Below are 22,620 nucleotides of genomic sequence, written 5' to 3' on the forward strand. Positions count from 1 at the left end.
TCGAGTCCAAGAAAGAGTTGAAGTATAAGCTGGTTTAAGTGTGTGGGGGGTGCGGAGAGAGAGAGAGAGAGAGAAGTGGAGGGGGTTGGTGTGGTTGCAGGGACAAACAAGCAGTGATAGAAGCAGATCATCAAAAGATGTCACCAACAATAGAACAAAAGAACACATAGGTGTTAAAGTTGGTGATATTATCTAAACGAATGTGCTAATTAAGAATGGATGGTAGGGCACTCAAGGTATAGCTCTAGTGGGGGTGGGGAGAGCATAAAAGATTTTAAAATATTTAAAAATAATGGAAATAGGTGGGAAAAGAAAAATCTATATAATTTATTGGAAAAAAACAACAGGAAGGGGGAAACAGAAAGGGGGTGGGGATGGGGGAGGGAGCTCAAGACCTAAAGTTGTTGAATTCAATATTCAGTCCGGAAGGCTGTAAAGTGCCTAGTCGGAAGATGAGGTGTTGTTCCTCTAGTTTGCGTTGGGCTTCACTGGAACAATGCAGCAAGCCAAGGACAGACGTGGGCAAGAGAGCAGGGTGGAGTGTTAAAATGGCAAGAGACAGGGAGGTTTGGGTCATTCTTGCGGACAGACCGCAGGTGTTCTGCAAAACGGTCGCCCAGTTTACGTTTGGTCTCTCCAATGTAGAGGAGACCACATTGGGAGCAACGAATGCAGTAGACTAAGTTGGGGGAAATGCAAGTGAAATGCTGCTTCACTTGAAAGGAGTGTTTGGGCCCTTGGACGGTGAGGAGAGAGGAAGTGAAGGGGCAGGTGTTGCATCTTTTGCGTGGGCATGGGGTGGTGCCATAGGAGGGGGTTGAGGAGTGGGGGGTGATGGAGGAGTGGACCAGGGTGTCCCGGAGGGAGCGATCCCTACGGAATGCCGATAGGGGGGGTGAAGGGAAGATGTGTTTGGTGGTGGCATCATGCTGGAGTTGGCGGAAATGGCGGAGGATGATCCTTTGAATGCAGAGGCTGGTGGGGTGATAAGTGAGGACAAGGGGGACCCTATCATGTTTCATGCCTTCTCCTCCCTCCCAGAAACATGAAAGGGTCCCCCTTGTCCTCACTTATCACTCCACCAGCCCCCGCATTCAAAGGATCATCCTCCGCTATTTCCGCCAACTCCAGCATGATGCCACCACCAAACACATCTTCCCTTCACCCCCCCCCTATCGGCATTCCATAGGGATCGCTCCCTCCGGGACACCCTGGTCCACTCCTCCATCACCCCTCACTCCTCAACCCCCTCCTATGGCACCACCCCATGCCCACGCAAAAGATGCAACACCTGCCCCTTCACTTCCTCTCTCCTCACCGTCCAAGGGCCCAAACACTCCTTTCAAGTGAATCAGCATTTCACTTGCATTTCCCCCAACTTAGTCTACTGCATTCGTTGCTCCCAATGTGGTCTCCTCTACATTGGAGAGACCAAACGTAAACTGGGCGACCGTTTTGCAGAACACCTGCAGTCTGTCCGCAAGAATGACCCAAACCTCCCTGTCCCTTGCCATTTTAACACTCCACCCTGCTCTCTTGCCCACATGTCTGTCCTTGGCTTGCTGCATTGTTCCAGTGAAGCCCAACGCAAACTGGAGGAACACCTCATCTTCCGACTAGGCACTTTACAGCCTTCCGGACTGAATATTGAATTCAACAACTTTAGGTCTTGAGCTCCCTCCCCCATCCCCACCCCCTTTCTGTTTCCCCCTTCCTGTTGTTTTTTTCCAATAAATTATATAGATTTTCTTTTCCCACCTATTTCCATTATTTTTAAATATTTTAAAATCTTTTATGCTCTCCCCACCCCCACTAGAGCTATACCTTGAGTGCCCTACCATCCATTCTTAATTAGCACATTCGTTTAGATAATATCACCAACTTTAACACCTATGTGTTCTTTTGTTCTATTGTTGGTGACATCTTTTGATGATCTGCTTCTATCACTGCTTGTTTGTCCCTACAACCACACCAAACGCCTCCACTTCTCTCTCTCTCTCTTTCTCTCCGCTCCCCCCACACACTTAAACCAGCTTATACTTCAACTCTTTCTTGGACTCGAACTCAAGTTCTGTCGAAGGGTCATGAGGACTCGAAACGACCAACTCTTTTCTTCTCCGCCGATGCTGCCAGACCTGCTGAGTTTTTCCAGGTAATTCTGTTTTTGTTTACTTTCAGCCCCCTATTCAAATCTCAGATTTGAAGAATCTTGCTTCGAACACCATGAAGTAGTCTTGAGTATGTTAACGGCAAGTCTTTATTAACAACTCATAACCATGTACATATTTACAGTAGAGCTGACTCCAGTCTTGGTCTACCCAACTCTGTCCATTTCTAGGCTGACCCTGGCTCTGGGTCATGTGCCTTCTTACATCATCATGTGGGCGGTACTGTACCCAGTCCCACATTAACCCTTTATCTACCAGACCTTACTACTACAAGATTAATATCACACCTCTCGATTCCTGATCTCAGAAAGCTGATTGAGACCATTGGCACTTTCTGACAGAGTTAGAAACCTACTGACTGCATGGTCACTGTAGTCCTCCTCCCTGAATATCTCTTTACCAAGACACCTCGCTCACACTTTCCCACCGCTCTCTCTCTCTCTCACCATGCAGACACAGGTTCCCAGCTAATAATGCTACTACCATTCCCATCTATCATCTGCCCACCACCTCTCTCTTCCCTTATCCCTCTCCCTTCTCTCTCCCCTCTTTTCATGTACTTCCCACCCTGGTCTGATTATTTAACCCCCACTAACCCCCTCCCTCTAACCCTGCCTGACCTTCTTACTCCCTTGAACAATCCCACAGAACATTGCTGGCAATATATACAAAGTGCTGTGCCATTCTGCATTTACTGTCAACTGCTGTTGTTACAAATTATCATGGCCAGAGTAGGCCATTCCTGCCCTCAAGCCTGTTCTGCCATTCAATAAAGCTGTTTTAATTTTGGCCTCAATTCCATTTTTCTGCCTGCCTCCTACATGCTTTGAGTCTCTTGTCAATCAAGAATGTATCTAATTCAGAAAAGGAGTGGCCTTTGCAAAGCTGGTGTGACTGGCACTGAAATTATACTTCCCTTCAATAGAATTTATAGTAATGGCAATAGGTGAAAATATAGAATTTTAAAATAGGGCATTACAAAGAGTGATGGAATCTTACAGCAGAGATGATAGTTGACCCAATGTTTCTATGCTGGGGTCTTTGAAAGAGCAATCCAATTAATCCTACTCTTCTTCCCATCCCCATTGCCCTGCACACTTCCCCATTTCAAGTATTTATCCAGTTCCCTCTTGAAAGTTACCTTTGAATCGGCTTCCTCTGCCCTTTCAAGACAATGTATTCCAGACCATGTTAGGAAATAGAGATAGTTTAAGTAGCTTATATTCATTTTTGTGGGTGTTATGAATGCGTTTTAGCTTTAATGTTTATGTTTGGTTTGTATTTCTGTATCCGCTTGTTAAGAAAAGGTCAAATTGAGTTTTAGTTTCACTTTAAAAGGTGCCTGCATTTCTAAGTGAGAAAACATGGGCTGTTGACTAGCAAATGAGTCCAGAGAGGCAGGTTCCCCCCCACCACCCCCCTCCCCACCCCCGCCCCCCCATGCCCCCCGCACCCCCCACAGACACACACAGAAGAAACTAGAAACAGCAGTTTGATTTGGAAGCTGAGTTCAGTGGTTTTGAAAGTAGCTGTCAGGAGGATCTGGAGCAATGGGGACAGGTAGCAAGTCCCAGAAAGAAAAGACCCCAAAACCCCAGGGAGTGGAATAGGAGAAAATCCCAAGCAGGCCTTCTAGTCAAAGGAAGGACAGGAACCTGGAAAAGGTCCCATTAAGCGAAGCTAAGAGTGAAGGGCAGAGCTCCAGATTAAAGAGACAAAAGCTGCAGAAAGCAGATTTAAAGCAAGAGGAAAGAAGGTCCAAAGTGACAACTGAAAGTCTGTAACACTTTCCTATAGGAATGTGAAGCAGTAGCACTGTTGACAGTTGAGTCAGAGAGAGAGAGAGTGCATGTAAGAAAGTTGGAATATATGTGGTGACCCAGAGAAGAGGAACAGCAGAAAGAGAGTTCAAAACCCTGGAGGTGAAACCTTGCAGAGGGCATCTGAGAGAAAGCTTTGGTTTGGGAGAATATTCCAAAGAAAGTCCTTGGAGAGTGGAGATTGGAAACCCTTGTGTGAAAGACAGAGTTCAGTGAGATGGATTGGCTCATGGTGGGACAAACACCTGCAGGGAGTTGATGAGGGATCCACAGCATCTGGTTGAGTTGACATCTCTCACTTGGTTTCAGAGTGTGGTGTATCTGACCAAAGGTTACCTTACTTAAGGTGTACTTACTGTGAACATTAGAGTATAAAGTACCTTTGTAACTTGTGTTATCTTTACAAATCTGTATATATCTGTAAAGGTATTGTGGAGGGTGAAGGAGTATTATAATGTAGTTCATCTTTTCTTGTTTAATAAATTTTTTTGTTAAAAGTTAATTAGCTGACTCCTGTGACTCTGCTCAGTAGCTACTTTCCCCACAAAGCTCCTAACTTTTATTTGTTTGTTTAGCTATCAACCTGGGGTCCACCTTGGGATCAGGCTTGTCCAGAGGTAACCTCAGTTGGGATCATAACAATCACAACAACTCGCTGCATTAAAAATCCTCTCCTCATCTTCTCTCTGGCCTGTTTGTCAATCACCTTCCATCTGTATTCTCCTACTTTCCTTCCAGTGGAAACAGTTTCATCCCGTTCACTCTAACAAAGCCCTTTATCATTTTGGACAGCTCTATCAAATCTCCCCTCAGCCTTCCTGTACTGAAGAGAACAGTCCCAAATTCTCCAGTCCCTCCACCTAACTGAAGCAAAACTAAGCGTGCAAACTGGCTCCTACGTAAGACAATCAAAAATAGGAGCAGGAGTTGGCCATTCAGCCCATCGAGCCTGTTCCGCCATTCAATAAAATTCTGGTTGATCTTATCTTAACTCCGCCTTAACTCCACTTTCCTGCCCAATCCCATAACTTGTGACTCCCTTGTTGATCAAAAATCTAACTCAACCTTGAATACATTCAATCACCCAGCCTCCACTGCTTGCTGGGGGAGAGAATTCCACAGGCTAAAGACCCTTTGAGAGAAGATATTTCTCCTCATCCCCATCTTAAATGGGTGACCTTATTCTGAAATTGTGTCCCCTAGTTCTAGATTCCCTAGGAGGGGAAACATCCTCTCAGCATCTACCCTGTCAAGCTGCCTCTGAATCTTATATGTTTGGAAATGGACTGAGTGTGATGTGGCGATATTCGAAGCTGATCTAGTAAGGATATTTATACTCCTTTATAACTGTAGGGAAAGCAGCTCTCTGGGAATACTTAAGGCTGCTTGAGATTATTGATCATTAAGAGAAACAGTGTTAAGTGGAAATACATTCTATTGAGTAATCCCTTGATGTTTGATTCCGAGATACTGTTACTGCTGTATTTCAGTTGCTCTTTATTGTTGCGTTTATGCTTTAGCATTGCTCGTTCAAGACCAGCAGTGAGCAGATGGTTTATATGCACATTCCAGTCATGGGAAATTCTACCCGATGATCTCAGGTTTGATCAAGTGACTAGAAAAAGATGATTGAACAGATATTAACTTTGTGTGCAATAGCGTAAAATGGATATTAATGAATCGACGGCTCGTTTTGCATTTCTCCCCTTTGAATTCAATAGAAATAGACATTGAGAGTGATGTGAAGTGGGCTGCTGACTCCTTATACAAACATACAAAGTCAACATCTACCCTCGTTCCTTGTTTTTAGGGAGTCAATGGGCCGTGAGTTTAAAATTGCTCTTGGATATCGACAATTTTAATCCTCCACCATTGGTAGCCTTCTATCCAGCTGCATGGACCTGAAGCTGTAGCATCCCTTCCCTAAAATTCTTGGCCCCCTGCTCCTCCTTTAAAGTGCTCCTTTAAACCTACCTCTTTGACCAAACTTTTGGCCACTTGCCCTAATATCACCTTATGTGGAAGGGTGTCAGGTTTTATTTTGTAATGCTCCCTTTGAAACACTTTGGGATGTTCTATAATGCTAAAGTGCCATATGAATGCAAGTTACTTTTAGTGAGGAGTGTGATTAGGTAAAATGCCTTTATGCAGCCAGGTTATTGGAGTATCCAATGGGAGAGGTTGGATTATCCAATGGGAGAGGTTGGAGTATCCAATGGGAGAGGTTGGATTATCCAATGGGAGAGGTTGGAGTATCCAATGGGAGAGGTTGGATTATCCAATGGGAGAGGTTGGAGTATCCAATGGGAGAGGTTGGAGTATCCAATGGGAGAGGTTGGAATATCCAATGGGAGAGGTTGGAATATCCAATGGGAGAGGATGGAGCAGAAGTCTTTTCTTGTGCTGAGGGAAAATTGGATTGCATTGCACCTCCTTCAAGGAACCACAGTATTCCTCCACTCTCCAAGCCTTACTTAAACCTGTCAGCTCACACCCTGATGAAGCTCCTGAAACACTATGGGCTGAATTTTGCCATCAGTGAGCAGGGGACGGGGCACACTCGCCGATGCGTAAAATGACTTGGGATGGCGTCAGGGGGAACCAAATCAGCTGTGCGCCCGCCGACCTGTCAATGGCCAATTGAGGCCATTGACAGGATCATTGAAGCAATTAAAGGACCTGCCCGTCCAACCTTAAGGCTGGTGGGTGGGCCAGGAGTCCCAGCGGGGAATAGAGTAAACATGAAACCTCATCCAGTGGTGGGAAGAGGTTTCATGAAGGGGTTTAAAAAGTTTAATAAAGTTTTAGTGTTATTATGAACATGTCCCATCTCGTGTGACATTGTCACATGAGGGGGACATGTTAAGGGTTGTTTTTCTTCTATTTTTAATGTTTTTAAAACTGTCAGCGATCTCCCTGAGGAGCTGTGCGCTCTTTTGTGCGCATATGTGAAAGAGAGCACTCTCGCTTTTGGGGAATCCCCCCCTCCCCCCCTGCCCACACAGGGAGCGCATAGCGCTTCCCGCCGGACGTCACTCTGGGTGGGCCTTAATTGGCCCGCCCACGTAAAATGGCGGCAGTGCCCGCTTCTCCAGCGGGTAATCGGCTCCCCACCCACCCGAGATTCGGTGAGGCCCACCCACCCAACAGGCTGAAAATTCTGCCCATGTCAGTTGATCCTCTTACAATTGAATCATTTTGTTTGGATTTTTTCTAACAGCCTCTTCAATTCTCGTTACACCAACTGTGATGACATTATGATCATTGGTACTTAAAGCCACATCAACAAATATGCTGTAGATTTGATCATCCCCATTACCCACGGATGCTGAAGGTGTTAAAACTTTATACACAAGCGGGGGCACCAGGTGAAGGCCACTGAAGGTAAGTACAAAAACATGCCACAAAAGAGTGATGGATGAGCAGGAATGTTACTCTGGATCCCACAAGGGTGGTTTGGATTTGTGTCGGTATTGGACCCCCCCGCCCCCCCCAACCCCCATCCCTGATACCCTTGCGACATCAGCTATCCTCCCCATCATGGCCATCAGTTTTACCCTGGTCTCGGAGAGCAATCTTCATTCTGCCCGGCTGCCTCAAATCCTCCGGGAATCCTATTAAGACTTGGGCATTCGCTATCCACTTCCACATGGGAATTGGAATCAGCTGTTGAACGTTGGCAGCCTATTCAACTCTGAGGAAGGTTCTCAGAACTCTCAAAGGAAGTTTCTCCTGAATACTCTAGTGGATTTATGGGTGGGTATCTTATGTTTCTGGTCTCTAGAATTGGACTCTCCCAGAAATGTTGAGTATTTCAATTGTTGCAAAAACCCATCTGGTTCACTAATGTTCTTTAGGGAAGGAAATCTACCATCCTTTTTATTTTATTCATTTACAGGATGTGGGCATTGCTGGCTAAGCCAGCATTTATTGCCTGTCCCTAATTGCCCTTGAGAATGAGCTGGTGGTTGCAGTCTGTGTGGTGTAGGTAACACCCACAGTGCTGTTAGGGAGGGAGTTCCAGGATTTTGACTCAGCGACAGTGAAGGAACGGCGATATATTTCCAAGTCAGGATGGTGAGTGGCTTGGAGGGGAACTTCCAGTTCATGGTGTTCCCACGCATCTGCTGTCCTTGTCCTTCTAGATGGTAGTGGTCGTGGGTTTGGAAGGTGATGCCTAAGGAGCCTTGGTGAATTCCTGCAGTGCATCTTGTAGATGGTACACACTGCTGCTTCTGTGTGTTGGTGGTGGAGGGAGTGAATGTTTGTGGTGCCAATCAAGCGGGCTGCTTTGTCATGGACGGTGTCTAACTTCTTGAATGTTGTTGGAGCTGCACTTACCCAGGCAAGTGGGGAGTATTCCATCACACTCCTGACTTGTGCCTTGTAAATGGTGGATAGGCTTTGGGGAACCTGGAGGTGAGTTACTCGCCACAGGATTCCCAGCATCTAACCTGCTCTTGTAGCTACAGTATTTATATGGCTGGACCAGTTCAGTTTCTAGTCAATGGTAACAGCAGGATTTTGATCGTGGGAGATTCAGTGATGGTAATGCTATTGAATGTCATGGAGCGATGGTTAGATTCTCTTGTTGGAGATGGTCATTGCCTGGTACATGTGTGGTGCAAATGTTACTTGCCACTTGTCAGCCCAAGCCTGGATATTGTCCATGACTTGCTGCATTTGGATATGGGCTGCTTCAGTATCTGAGGAGTCGGGAATGGTGCTGAACATTGTGCAACCATCAGCGAACACCCCCACTTCTGACCTTATGATGGAAGGAAGGTCATTGATGAAGCAGCTGAAGATGGTTGGGCCTAGGGCACTATCCTAACCTGACTCCAGACTCACAGCAATGCAGTTGACTTGTGACTGCCCTCTGAAATGGCCAAGCAACCCTACACCCTACCAGTTAGAGTACCTGCCCATTTGCCTTCCCCTCTGCCTTCTGCTGCTAGCCCCTTTCCTAACCAGGTCAATAATTTGCTGTCATTTCCATGAGTTTTAGCTTTAGTGAACAGGATCCTATGAGGTACTTTATCAAAACACTTCTGCGAGTCTACGTAAACACCATCCATAAACGTTTGCCTGTTTGCTATTTTAGACTCCTTTCCCAAATTTTCCAACAGATTCAGCAGCTGTGGAGCGCCCTGTACAAATCCATGCTGGCCTCTCTGGTCAGCTGTAAATCTTCAAGGCATTCAGTTTCCCAAACCTTAATTACCAACTCCAGCAATTTCCTAACAATAGACATCAGGCTAACTGGTCCATAACTCCCTGGTTTTCCTCTGTCACTTTTCTTAAATAACAGAGTGATGTATACAATGTTCCGTCCTGAAGCAAGATCATTTTGGAAGATTATAGTTAGGGTATCTGCAATTTTCTCACTTACTTCCTTTAAAACTCTGGGATGAAAACCATCTGGTCCTGGGGGATTTCCACTCTTTAGTGGAATCATTTTCTTTATGAGGGAGAGTGGGACAGAAGGATACGCTGACTGGGTGAGATGGAGCAGGATGCCCAGTGGAGCATAACACCAACACAGACTAGTTGGGCTGAATGACCTATTTCTGTCCTGTAAATTTTACTTAACTCAGTAATTCTATGTGTGTTTATACATCTGAGTGTGTTTGTGCCTATATATATCTATGTGTGTATGTTGCATGTGTTTGTATTTGTGTATACAGTGTATCTGTATATATGCGTCTTTATTTGTGTGTGTGTCTGTGAGAGAGATAGAAAAAGATTATAGTATATCCCATAAGGAAAAAAAGCAGTTCAAAACTGGGAAATAAAAATACTGGTCCAAATTGTTTTTATTCCTTCTGGGATGAAATACTATTCGTTTTGTTTTCCATAAACTTTAGAATGTGAAATGGAAATAAACATTTCAGAGACGGTGAATAGAGAGTTTGGTCAGAGTAGATCTGAATGCGTCTTTATGTAATGAGAACATTTTCAAACAAAAGCATTTCAAACAAAAGTCAGCTAATTGCCTCACCTGGGTTTAGAAAAAGTCACTGCTAACCCTTTACCTCTGAGAGCAGAGATTGTAACTCACTAATACCTATGAGTCAGAGAGACACACAAGGAAAAACATAAATAAAGAGAAAGACAGGTACATAATTTATTTCCTCATTCTAATTTGATTTTATTTGTTAAAACATAAGTAAACAAAGTGGCAAGTAGGAACGAGGGAGATTAAAGATATTGGGAATATTAATAGAGCAAGGGAAGGAATAGCTCAAGAGAGTTGTGTGTCACTCAAAAGTTAAGAGATAGGGTTGATGGTTTGTAGGGGAGAGAGTAGGAAGAAGGCGAAGAGAAAAGGGGTACACGGCGAGGGTGACGGGTTGGGTTAAGTATGAAAGGTTAAGAAGATAGGAAAGTATTCTAATGAGGGACACATGTTCCCCACAGCCCTCACTCCAAGCACCATTTGTGATCACAGGTAACTCCTTTTCCCACCACATCTTCCACTTGAAAGGAAAGAAAATAGATGGAGGGAAGGAGCAATAGTTAATAGGAGAAGGTAAAGGTAAGAGAATAAGAGAAATAGAAACCAAAGAGAAGAAACAGCAACATTGAAGACATACCCTCCCTAACAGCACCGTGGGTGTACCTACACCACATGGACTGCAGCGGTTCAAGAAGGCAACTCACCACCACCTTCTTAAGGGGCAACTACGGATGGGCAATAAATGCTGGCCCAGCCAGCGGCACCCACATCCCGTGAATGAATAAAAAAAAGCAGGGAAGATCTCAGCCTGTGCAATGTCAGCACATCAATAAGGAACATACTGAAAACCTTCCATCCACACATCCTGTCAACTTTTTTCCTCTAAAACTCTTAAGTCAATATTCAAATAGGAAACAGCCTCTGTAAACGTGTCATGCTCCAATTACACCCTCTCACCTGCCCCACCACCACAGTGGAGGCATTGCAGTGTTGCTACTGGCCAGAGGGTGTAATTACAACTTAACTGGTTTTCGTTGTAAATGCAAGTTAATGGATTTATGACTGAAACTCAAAAATAAGGAAAGGATGGCATGTCTGCCCATGCACCCCCCACCCTAAACCCTGCTTCACCATGAGGGTTCTCTTGGTCTTGACTCCCCATGTGAGATACTGCTGGTGATCAGCTTGTATCTTATCCATTTCATGTACAAATCCTGTACAAAATTCATTCACATATAGGAAACAGATTATCCTGTAGGAGCTAATTCCAGTAATTGTGTGTTTTACATATATAAGGATTTAATTTACTACTTTGTGGGAGTTTTCTGTGGGCAAATTGGCTGCTGCATTTCCCACAAGAGTGACCACGCTGTGCTTAATTGGCTACAAAGCACTTTGGGATGTGTGAGTTTGTGAAAGTTGCTATATAAGGCAATAAGACCATTAGACGTAGGAGCAGAAGCAGAAGTAGGCCATTCAGCCCATCGAGTCTGCTCTGGCATTCAATGAGATCATGGCTGATCTGATAATCCTCAACTCCACTTTCCTGCCTTTTCCCCATAACCCTTGATTCTCTTACTGATTAAAAATCTGTCTATCTCAGCCGTGAATATACTTAATGACCCAGCCTCTACAGCCCTCTGTGGTAAAGAATTCCATAGAGAAGAAATTCCTCCTCATCTCTGTCTTAAATGGGTTCCCCCTTACTCTGAGATTATGCCCTCTGGTCCTAGACTCTCCCACAAGGGGAAACAACCTCTCAACATCTACCCTGTCAAACCCCCTAAGAATCTTATATGTTTCAATAAGGTCGCCTCTCATTCTTCTAAACTCCAATGAGTACAGGCCCAACTTATTCAACCACCCCTCATAAGAAAATCTCTCCATAGGCAGGATCAACCTAGTGAACCCCTGGACTGCCTCCAATGCCAGAATATATTTCCTTAGATCAAACTGTTCACAGTATTCTAGGTGTGGCCTTGTATAGTTTTAGCAAGACTTCTGTATTTTTATACTCCATTCCCTTTGAAATAAAGGCCAACACTCCATTTGCCGTCCCTATTACCTGCTGAATTTGTATGTTAGCTTTTTGTGATTCATGCACGAGGACCCCCAAATCCCTCTGTGCTGCAGCTTTCTGCAGTCTTTCTCTATACAAAGCAACTGATTTTCTTGATCAGTGTTTGGATATGGCCCCTTGTTCTGATCTTGCCCCAGAAATGAAAATCTTCCCTCTGTCTATCCTCTCAATGCCTCTCATTACCTTAAAGACCTCTATTCTGTGACCCCTCAGCCTCCTCTTTTCGAGAGAAAAGACCCCCAGCCTATTCAGTCTTTCCAGATCTGTTAAAACTTCACTGTTCTGGTATTATCCTTGCGACTCCTTTATGCACATTCTCTGGTGTCTCTATACCCTTCTTACAATAGGGGGACCATGACTGTGCATAGTACTCCAAGGGTGATCTAATCAAGCTGCCATGCAACCTGGTTACATCATTGGCACAGCAACATGAGCAGAATGTAACCCTTTTGGGGCTGGGTCATTAAGGTAAATTATTATTTCACACACATAAGTAAATTATTTTTGCAGGCAAAATGCACCCTAATTTCTCACAATTTTCACGTGACTTCACTGCAAGGTGGCCAACTCTGATTGGATGTGTTCTTGATGTTTTCACCTCATGACTTCCCTTCCCCAAATGGCTCCATTCTCCGTTTCTCTATCCGCGATTTGATTTTCCTTATTTTGAGGTGAACAATGAAGGTATCCCGGGCAAGTGATATGACCAATGAAGAGGTGCGAGATCAACCTGAAACCAGAAGATCTCTGCTGACCAAGATCAGGAATGGACAGTTGGAATTTCTTGGGCAAGTGATAAGGAATCATGATTTAGAAAGTTTGATGCTGATGGGAAAGATCGATGGTAAAAGAGATCAAGGTAGACAAAGAACCACCTTTCTAAAGAGTCTCACAAACTGGATGAATGTACCATCAACGAAGATGATTCATGCCTCCAGAGCAAGATTAAACATGGATGTCCATGCTTGTCAACACTCCCTTAGGGCACAGTAACTGAAGAGAGAGAGAGTTTGTTTTCAAGCTGCCATTAATGTTCAGCCAGAATTGCTCTCAGTAGCACCCCCAGAAGGTTAATCTTTAATTCCCAGAGACTCTAGTTCTGGAAAGGCTGGAAATCCTAGAGTGCATGTGTGTGAGTGACATGAGCATCTCATCACATCTCAAAACAGTTTCACATGCAGTGGAGTGCAGTAACTATGTGAACAAGTGCACAGTCAAAATGTTGGCAGGATGTGATGAGTGGAGTCCCACAGGGGTCTCTAACGAGACCTCAACATTTTACGATTTACATCAATGACTTAGATGAGGGGAGTGAAGACATGGTAGCTAAATTTGCAGATGACACAGATATAGGTAAGAAAGTATGTTGTGAAGAGGACATGAGGAAGTTGCAGATAGATATAGATAGGCGGAGTGAGGGGGCAAAGATCAGGCAAATGGAGTTTAATGTGGGAAAATGTGAAGTTATTCACTTTGGCAGGAAGAACAAAAAAGTAAAGTATTACCTAAATGGAGAACAGCTGCATAATTCTGAGGTGCAGAGGGATCTAGGTGTTCTAGTACATGAGTTACAAAAAGTTAGTATGCAGGTACAGAAAATAATTAAGAAGGCTAATGGAATGCTATCCTTTATTACGAGGGGGATTGAACATAAAATAAGGATGTTATGCTTCAGTTATACAGGGCATTGGTGAGACTGCACCTCGAATACTGTGCGCAGTTTTGGTCTCCTTATTTAAGGAAGGATGTAAATGCATTGGAGATGGTTCAGAGGAGGTTTCCTAGATTGATACCTGGAATGAGTGGGTTGTCTTATGAGGAAAGGTTGGCCAGACTGGGCTTGTTTCCACTGGAGTTTAGAAGAGTGAGGAGTGATTTGATTTAAGTATAAAAGATCCTGAACGGCCTTGACAAGGTGGACGTCAAAAGGATGTTTCCTCTTGAGGGTGAGTCCAGAACAAGGGGGCACTGTTTTAAAATTAGGGGTCGCCCTTTTAGGGCAGAGATGAGGAGAATTTTTTTCTCTCAGAGGGTTGTGCATCTTTGGAATTCTCTGCCTCAGAAGGCGGTGGAATCAGGTCATAGAATATTTTTAAGGCAGAGATACATAGATTCTTGTTAGGCAAGGGAATCAAAGGTTATTGGGGTTAGGTGGGAATGTGGAAATCGAGACACAAGAAGATCAGCCATAATCTTATTGAATGGCAGAGCAGGCTCGAGGGGCCGAATAGTCTACTACTGTTCCTATTTCTTATGTTATCTAGGAAGATGCTGCTTCCAATCTGTTTTTGGTGGTGTAAGTTGTGGGATAAATATTGGCCAGAGACACTGAGAGAACTTTCAGTTCTTGTTCACATAGAGCCCCATGATCTTTAGCACTTCAGTAAGCAGCTTATCTGAAAGACAGCACAACAGCAAGGCATCAAAGTGTAACACTGTGGATGTCTCGAGTGTATCTTTTTTATTCATTCAGGGGATGTGGGTGTCACTGGCTGGTCCAGCATTTATTGCCCGTCCCTAATTGTCCTTGAGAAGGTGGTGGTGAGCTGCTTTCTTGAACCGCTGCAGTCCATGTGGTGTAGGTATACCCACAGTGCTGTTAGGGAGGGAGTTCCAGGACTTTGACCCAGCGACAGTGAAGGAATGGTGATATATTTCCAAGTCAGGATGGTGGGTGGCTTGGAGGGGACCTTCCAGCCGATGGTGTTCCCATGTGTCTGCTGCACTTGTCCTTCTAGATGGTATTGGTCGTGGGTTTGGGAGGAAGGAAGCTTGACAAGTTGCTGCAGTGCATCTTGCAAATGGCCTTGTGGTCACTGTGCATCAGTGGTGGAGGCAATGAATGATTAAGGTGAGGTATGGCACAACCCAACATAATAACAATATACAACACCAGTATACACCGGAGTACTGGATCACATTGTACAGCATCAGTGTTCTACACCATGCTGTACTACCAGCCTTCATCCCCTGTTGAGCTACCGTTTTTGATAGTCTACTGAAGGGTGTAGCGAGATGACATTGATTACATCAGACACACAACTCCATTTAGGTAAGGTATAGTCAGAAACAAGTCAAGTGAGATTCAAAACAGCAGGAGATTTCAGGAGATGACAAGACTTGATCATTCTGTCAAAATCTGCTAAAGGTTTTCTAATAAAATTCCTTTGTTGGTTACCAGTCTACCAAGAAGAGAGTTCTATTCACAGCATCATGGCAGTTTTGTCTCTGGCAATTCCTGTCTGTCTGTCGCACTTTACTTCTTCACTCTAGCACCAACGGTGGGTCTACAAAGGAAGCAAAGATGATCCCATCCCACCCACTGCCCCCATCACGATTGACAATATAAATTCGCGACAAGTAAATGGAGCACTTGCAATATGGTGGTGCTGTGAAACTGACTGATCACCCAACCTGTGTAGCTCACCGTTAAATCTGGTTGGTTATCAGTGACATTGTCATGCAATTAAAGCCTCACTGTTGCATAGGAAGTTGTCCAAGTCTCGTTCTCTGTAGTATAAATTGTTGTGATTGTTTGAAATTTGGCATTCTTGCATTTGACCTGATGAGTGCAAGATGAAAAGCTTTGACAACGTGTTTCTCTTTTCAGCAATAAACTTTTCTTCACTCTCCAGGTTAACGGGGATTCCCCAACATTTTTTAAAGTTCATTCATGGGATGTTGGCATCACTGGCTGGGCCAGCATTTTTGCCCATCTGTAACTGTCCTAGTTCAGAGAGCATTTAAGAGTCAATCACATGGCTGTGGGTCTGGAGTCACATGTAGGCCAGACCAGGTAAGGATGGCAGATTTCCTTCCCTAAAGGACATGAGTGAACCAGATGGGTTTTTACAACAATCGACAATGGTTTCACGGTCATCATTAGACTTTTAATTCCAGATTTTTATTGAATTCAAATTTCACCATCTGCCGTGATGGGATTCGGATCCAGGTCCCCAGAGCATTTCCCTGGGACTCTGGATTACTAGTCCAGCGACAACACCACTACACCATCACCTCCCCCATTTACCACCCCTACCCCCTACCCCACCCAACCACCCCACCTCCCTCCTCCACCCCTCCCCCCCCCACCACCCCCCCCAACCTCCCACCCACCCCCATCACCCCCACCACAGCTCTGTCTCTGGGCAGGCTACTGTTTCACCAGCGCCACCCCTGTAGGGTTGTCAACTCTGGCTAGCCGTATTTCTGGAGGTTTCATGATATGTCCTCCCACCATTAGTTGCCCCAAATGCCCATCTGGACACCTTCCCGGCCAACTGGAAAGCAAATTCAAAGAATGATTTTCATGATCAGTAAAAAAAATGCTCAACGAAAATGGAAAAAAATATGTTTTTATTCCCCGAGAATTTTTCTCCTGGGTTCACTAGTAGCTTGTGTCCTAGAGATTAATCTTCTGAAGAGTCCAAGACAATCCTCCCACTCTGCTTCATCTCACCCTATCAACATCTCCTCTATGCCCCTTCTCCCTCATAGAGTTATCTAGCTTCCCCTTAATTACATCGATAACATTCCTCTTAATCGCTCCCTGTGGTAGCGAGTTCCACATTCTCAGCACTCTCTGGGTAAAGAAGTTTCTCCTGAACTCTCAGTTGGATTTGGCTTTTTTTTTTATTCATTCATGGGATGTGGGTGTCACTGGCTAGGCCAACATTTATTGCCCACCCCTAATTGCCCTTGAGAACTGAGTGGCTTGCTCGGCCATCATTTGAGAGTCGGCCACATTGCTGTGGGTCTGGAGTCACATGTAGGCCAGACCGGGTAAGGGTGGCAGATTTCCTTCCCTAACGGGCATTACTGACCCAGATGGGTTTTTATGGCCCCTAGTTTTGTTCTCCCCAACAAGCCATAGAGTTGTGGTGTCATTACAATACAGGAGGCCATTCAGCATTTCAAGTCCGTGCTGGCTCTCTGTAGTGCAATCCAGTCGGTCCCATTCCCATGTAATAATCCCATAGCCCTGGAAGTTCATTTCCATCAAGCGTCCACCCAATTTCCTTTTGAAATCACTGCTCATCTCCGCTTCCAGCACTTTCATAGGTAGCAAGCTCCAGGTCTGTGTAAAAATGTTCTCCACCCCCTCCTCACCACTGCATCTCTTACCCAAAACCTTCAATCAGTGTCCATGATTCCTTATACCATCAGATACTGGGAACAGCTTTTCTTTGCTTACCTTATCTAAACCTGTCATAATTACGTACACTTCTATCAAACCTGCCCCCAATCCCCTTCACTTCAAGGAGATCAACCCCAGCTTCTCCAAGCCCAACCTGAGAACTAAATCCTCTCATCACTGGAACCATTCTGGTAAATCTCCTCCTCGCCCTCTCAAGAGCCCTCACATCCTTCCTAAAGTGTGGTGATCAGATCTGGGCACAATACTGTAGGTAGAGAGGGAAGACTTCACTATGCCTACCCTATCAAACTTCAATCTGGAAGACCTCCTCGGCCTTCTCTTTGCCAGAGTAAAGAGCTCCAGCCTGTACAATCTTTCCTGGCCGTCAGGATCTCTCAGTCCTGGTATCATCTGATATTTGTTAATAGGAGCCCTGAACAGCTCCATCCTGTCGGTCGTGAGTTATACTGCCAGCGGGTCACTTAAAGGGAGCCTCACACTTTTTTTTAAAAAAAATGTGAATTCACAAAGACCCTGGTCTTTTTTTATGCAATTTTATTGAGACAATTAACGGGGGGGGGGGGGTGGAGGGTGAGCCCTCCCCTCTCCCCTCTTGCATTCCTGAACAAATAGTTCTTGAGGTGGCTGAGGGCAGGAAGTGAGAAGACAACAGGTGTTTCCTTTGGCGGGATGGAAAGTTCTGGAACCGCCCAGTCCCGTGTGCTCTCGCCAGGTCGACTTTATTTACAGAGCACCTGTTCGTATTTCCCTCTCTCTTTCTCCTTGCGATGTTCCTTCCGTCTGTTCACGAAAAGAGAGAGGATGTTGGTTGCTTTACCGCAGTCTCCAGTTGAGAAACATCAGCTGCTGCAAATACTGTTGACAGACACCAGTCCCGGGTCGACCAGCCCCATCTCCTCGTGCTCGTTGACGCAGAGCCGGTATCCGCACCCCCTCTTCCTCGGCAGAGGGACGACTCCTCCGCCCCCTGCCCCTCCCTCTGGCCTGGAGGTAGGAGGCAGGAGAAAGCCCACGCTGCCAGCGATCAGCATGTGCCAGATGCTGTGGATGTAGAAGTAGTTCTCCTCGGTCTCCACAAAGGCATAGAGCGCCACAGCCGATGTGGCAATGATCGTGCCAGGGAAGAGGTAGAAAACCCAGCGCTTCCACGTCGGAGGGTAACAATGACGTCTCCTGATCGTACGCACAGTCTGCGGGGGAAAGAGGAGGGCGGGACGTTAAACCTCTCGTAGAGGTAGCGCGTACTACCGTAAGCCCGATCGAGTTGTAGGGTATTTAAGAGGCAATACGAACAGGGGTAGGGAGTGTAACGTTAAAAACACTGCTTCAGCCCCAGCCGCAGTGTTACCCCCCTCGGCACCCACACTTCGGGAGGGACGCCAAGATCCCCGGAGATGGTGCGGAGAAGATTCACTGGCAGCAGGGGAGGCGAAGGGGATATATGACAGAGCGGTTCAAAACCTTGAAGCGTTTTGATTGGTGGAAACGTGGAGAAAATGTTTCCAGTTGCAGGGGGGGCGGTGACCAGGGGACAGGATTCGAGGCCCCCATTGATCAAAGGGTTAGAGGGAGGACGGGGAGAAATTGCTTTTTTGTACAGCGACTTTTTGACTCTGAATCGGTGCATTTTACAATCTTGGGATGTCCCAAAACTCTTCACACCCAGTGATGTGCTTTTGAACCGTAGTCACTATTGTAATGTCGAAAACTCAGCAGCCAATTTGCGCGCAGCTAGCTCCCACGAACAGCAATATGATGATGGTCAGATCACCTGTATTTTAGTGACGTTGGTTGGGGGATAAATATTGGTCAGGGGACACCAGGAGAACGCTCCTAATCATCTTTGAATAGTGCCCCCACTGGATCTTTGACATCCACTTGAGAGGTCAGTTTGACACCTCATCTGATATCCAGCACCTACGACAATGCTGCACTCCCTCAGTACGGGCATTGGGAGGGTCAGCTTGGATGATATGCTCCAGTCTCTGGAGCGGGGCCACAGACCCACAATCTTCTGATTCAGAGGTGAGAGTGCTAACCGCTGAGCTACAACTGACTGCAGGTATAAAGTGCCCGATGAATTAGACCAGTGCCGCTCAAAATGTTGCTGATGTTTCCCCACAATCACAGTTTTGTCTTCCACTGACTGAAATGGCTTTGGCCAATGCAGTAGATCCGACAGGGGACAACATTGCTCTCCTTACCCAAGCAATGGCCATGATGCCAAGAGCAAAGAGGCTTGGCCCCAGGAGGTTCCACAGTCCATGCCGATCCAACTGCAAGGCCATCGACAGCAACATAGCTCCCAGTAAGTACAAGATCTGTCAAAGTGCAAAGGTCAAGGGTTAGCAAGCATCACCATTCACTGCATGTGACATAATAAACCATCAATGAGAGTGAGACATTTTAATTATCTATGTTTTTTCCATTAACTTACTATCAACGCCTTATAGTAGGAAAGAATCTCCTCTTATTTTATTGCTTAGACAACATAACCAATCACTCTGAAGTGTACTACAAAGATAATAAGGGATACAGTACCAAAGGCAGGGGGAGTTAGGATCATAACATCATAGAATGATTACAACACAGAAGGAGGCCATTTACCCAGTCAGATCCTTACCAGTTCTCTATGTAATTCACCTACTTTCACTCCCCTGCAGCCCAGTGAATACTCTCACTTCAGGTAGCGATGCAGTTCCCTTTTCAAAGCCTAAACTGAACCTGCCTCCACCACAGCATGCGGCATACAGGCACAATCAGGCATGAGCTAACTGAATGGTGGAATAGGCTCGAGGGGCTGAATGGCCTCTTCCTGTTCCCATGTTCTAACGGAGGGTAATCTCTATGAACCGGTGAATCTGTGGATCGGAGACATCTTGTGCTGACAACCTACGTTATCCAGTTCCAACCTGCTGCAGTCCACACAGGACACAGCCGATGCCCCAACCCAACAGCTCCCATTCAACCCACTCTGCTCCAGCTGGTCTGGCGAGCTAATGCCCCGGAGAGCTGGGTGCTTCTTGTTGGGCAAACAGTGGGTAGGGCACCAGTGCTCTGGGCTGATAGGGTGCAGGGTTACAGCCAGTTAAACTCCACAGTTTTTTTTTTTCATTCACGGGATGTGGGGGTCGCTGGCTGGGTCAGCATTTATTTCCCATCCCTAGTTGCCCTTGAGAAGGTGGTGGTGAGCTGCCACCTTGAACCGCTGCAGTCTGTGTGGTGTAGGTACACCCACCGTGCTGTTAGGGAGGGAGTTCCAGGATTTTGACCCCAACGCGACATCTGGAAAAACCCGAGACCTTGGCTCTGGCCTGTGGAGGTCTCCGGGGTTCGGTGAGAAGAAAGGAGCAGCTGGCATTTGTATAGCACCTTTCACAACTCCAGCTCATCCTGATGTGCCTAACAACCAAGGAAGTGCAAAGTAGGGAAATGTGGCAACCAACTTGTGCACAGCAAGATCCCACAAATAGGAAGGCGATAAGCGACCGGGTCACCTGCTTTTTCTAACGCTCTGTGAGGAATAAGTGCTGGCCGGGAGACTGGGGGGGAACACCCCCACCCCCCCGCTCTCCTTCCGGTAGTGGCCCTGCCCCTGCCCATCGGGGCAGACAGGGTTGGGTTTAATGGCTCATATTCGATTTTGGGTTTGGGTTGTACCCCACAGGGAGAGCACGGAGACTCCACTTCAGGAAACTGTGCTTTGAAGACGGTAAAGCCTTTGAATGAGTGTGACAAAGTCACCTGGTCTACATCTTGTACTGGCCCGGCTCCACTCCAACTATGGCCGTGAAATGCTTAAACCGTCCACTAGATGGTGCCTGGGAGCAGTGTGAATCGATTCATTTAATTCTAAAAATACTTTAAATATATTATTTACTATTCAAGAGGTAATGAAAAAGGAACAGACTTCATATGCTCATATTCAGAGTGTCTAGAAACTTATTTCTAAGACAAATCTGGAGGATAGTGGATTACACGAACAGCCAAGTTAAAATTAAATGCCCAAATAAACTCTCAAGCTTTCTAAAACAAAAACAGAATTACCTGGAAAAACTCAGCAGGTCTGGCAGCATCGGCAGAGAAGAAAAGAGTTGACGTTTCGAGTCCTCATGACCCTTCGACAGAACTGGGTTCTGTCGAAGGGTCATGAGGACTCGAAACTTCAACTCTTTTCTTCTCCGCCGATGCTGCCAGACCTACTGAGTTTTTCCAGGTAATTCTGCTTTTGTTTTGGATTTCCAGCATCCGCAGTTTTTTTGTTTTTATCTCAAGCTTTCTAATTTCACGGGATGTGGGCTTTGCTGGCTGGGCCCAGCATTTATTGCCCACCCCTAGTTGCCCTTGAGAAGGTGGTGGTGAGCTGCCTTCTTGAACCGCTGCAGTCCATGTGGTGTAGGTACACCCACACTGCTGTTAGGGAGGGAGTCCTAGGATTTTGACCCAGCGACAGTGAAGGAACGGCGATATATTTCCAAGTCAGGATGGTGAGTGACTTGGAGGGGAACTTCCAGGTGGTGGTATTCCCATCTAGCTGCTGCCCTTGTCCTTCTAGGTGGTAGATGGATTTGGAAGGTGCTGTCGAAGGAGCCTTGGTGAGTTGCTGCAGTGCATCTTGTAGATGGTACACACTGCTGCCACTGTGAGCTTTAATGTTTAAGTGGTGGATGGGATGTCAGTCAAGTGGGCTGCTTTGCTCTGGTGTGGTACTAACCAGCTGCTTTCTTTTCTGCCTCCTTTAGAATACTCCCTCAAAGAATTATGAAACAAACTATGAGAAGATAATGGAGTGTAATTCCTACAATGTGATTACCACTAATCAGGTACAGCCCGGGGTTAGATACAGAGTAAAGCTCCTTCTACACTGCCCCCATCAAACACTCCCAGGACAGGTACAGCACGGGGTTAGATACAGAGTAAAGCTCCCTCTACACCGTCCCCATCAAACACTCCCAGGACAGGTATAACACGGGGTTAGATACAGAGTAAAGCTCCTTCTACACTTCCTATCAAACACTCCCAATGTGAATGACATAGATTTAATGGATTTATAGGTTAGAAGGAGGCCATTCAGCCCATTGTTTCTATGCCAGTTCTTTGCTGGACAATCTGATAGTTTCACAGTCACCATGACTGACTGTAGCATTTTTTTTCCAGATTTTTACTTAATTAACTGAATTTAAATTTTCCAGATCATTAGCCTTGATCTGTGGATTACTCGTCCCTGGACATAACCACACTGCCACCATGTACAATTATCTTGATGCTGTACTGACTAGTAATCCAGAGACCCAGGGTAATTCTCTGGGATTGGAATTCAAATCCTACCACGGCAGATGGTGAAATTTGAATTCAATAAAAATCTGGAATTAAGTCTGATGATGACCATGAAACTGTTGTCAATTGTTGTAAAAACCCATCTGGTTCACTAATGT

General features: G+C 45.7%; 1 protein-coding gene across 1 annotated transcript in view; it reads right to left on the minus strand.

Moving 5' to 3' along the window:
- Window positions 1-17,732: 17,732 nt before the first annotated feature.
- The window catches only part of tmem8b (transmembrane protein 8B), a 216,768-nt gene continuing 211,880 nt past the window's right edge, over window positions 17,733-22,620 (minus strand). The window contains exons 12-13 of the mRNA XM_041185363.1: window positions 19,390-19,506; window positions 17,733-18,375 (exon numbers count right to left, since the gene is read on the minus strand). Of these exons, the coding sequence (XP_041041297.1) occupies window positions 18,025-18,375; window positions 19,390-19,506 (468 nt within the window). The 3' untranslated portion in view covers window positions 17,733-18,024. The remainder of the gene's footprint in view (window positions 18,376-19,389; window positions 19,507-22,620) is intronic.

This window comes from Carcharodon carcharias, chromosome 4 (assembly GCF_017639515.1).
Source record: "Carcharodon carcharias isolate sCarCar2 chromosome 4, sCarCar2.pri, whole genome shotgun sequence".
Classification (NCBI taxonomy): Eukaryota; Metazoa; Chordata; class Chondrichthyes; order Lamniformes; family Lamnidae; genus Carcharodon; species Carcharodon carcharias.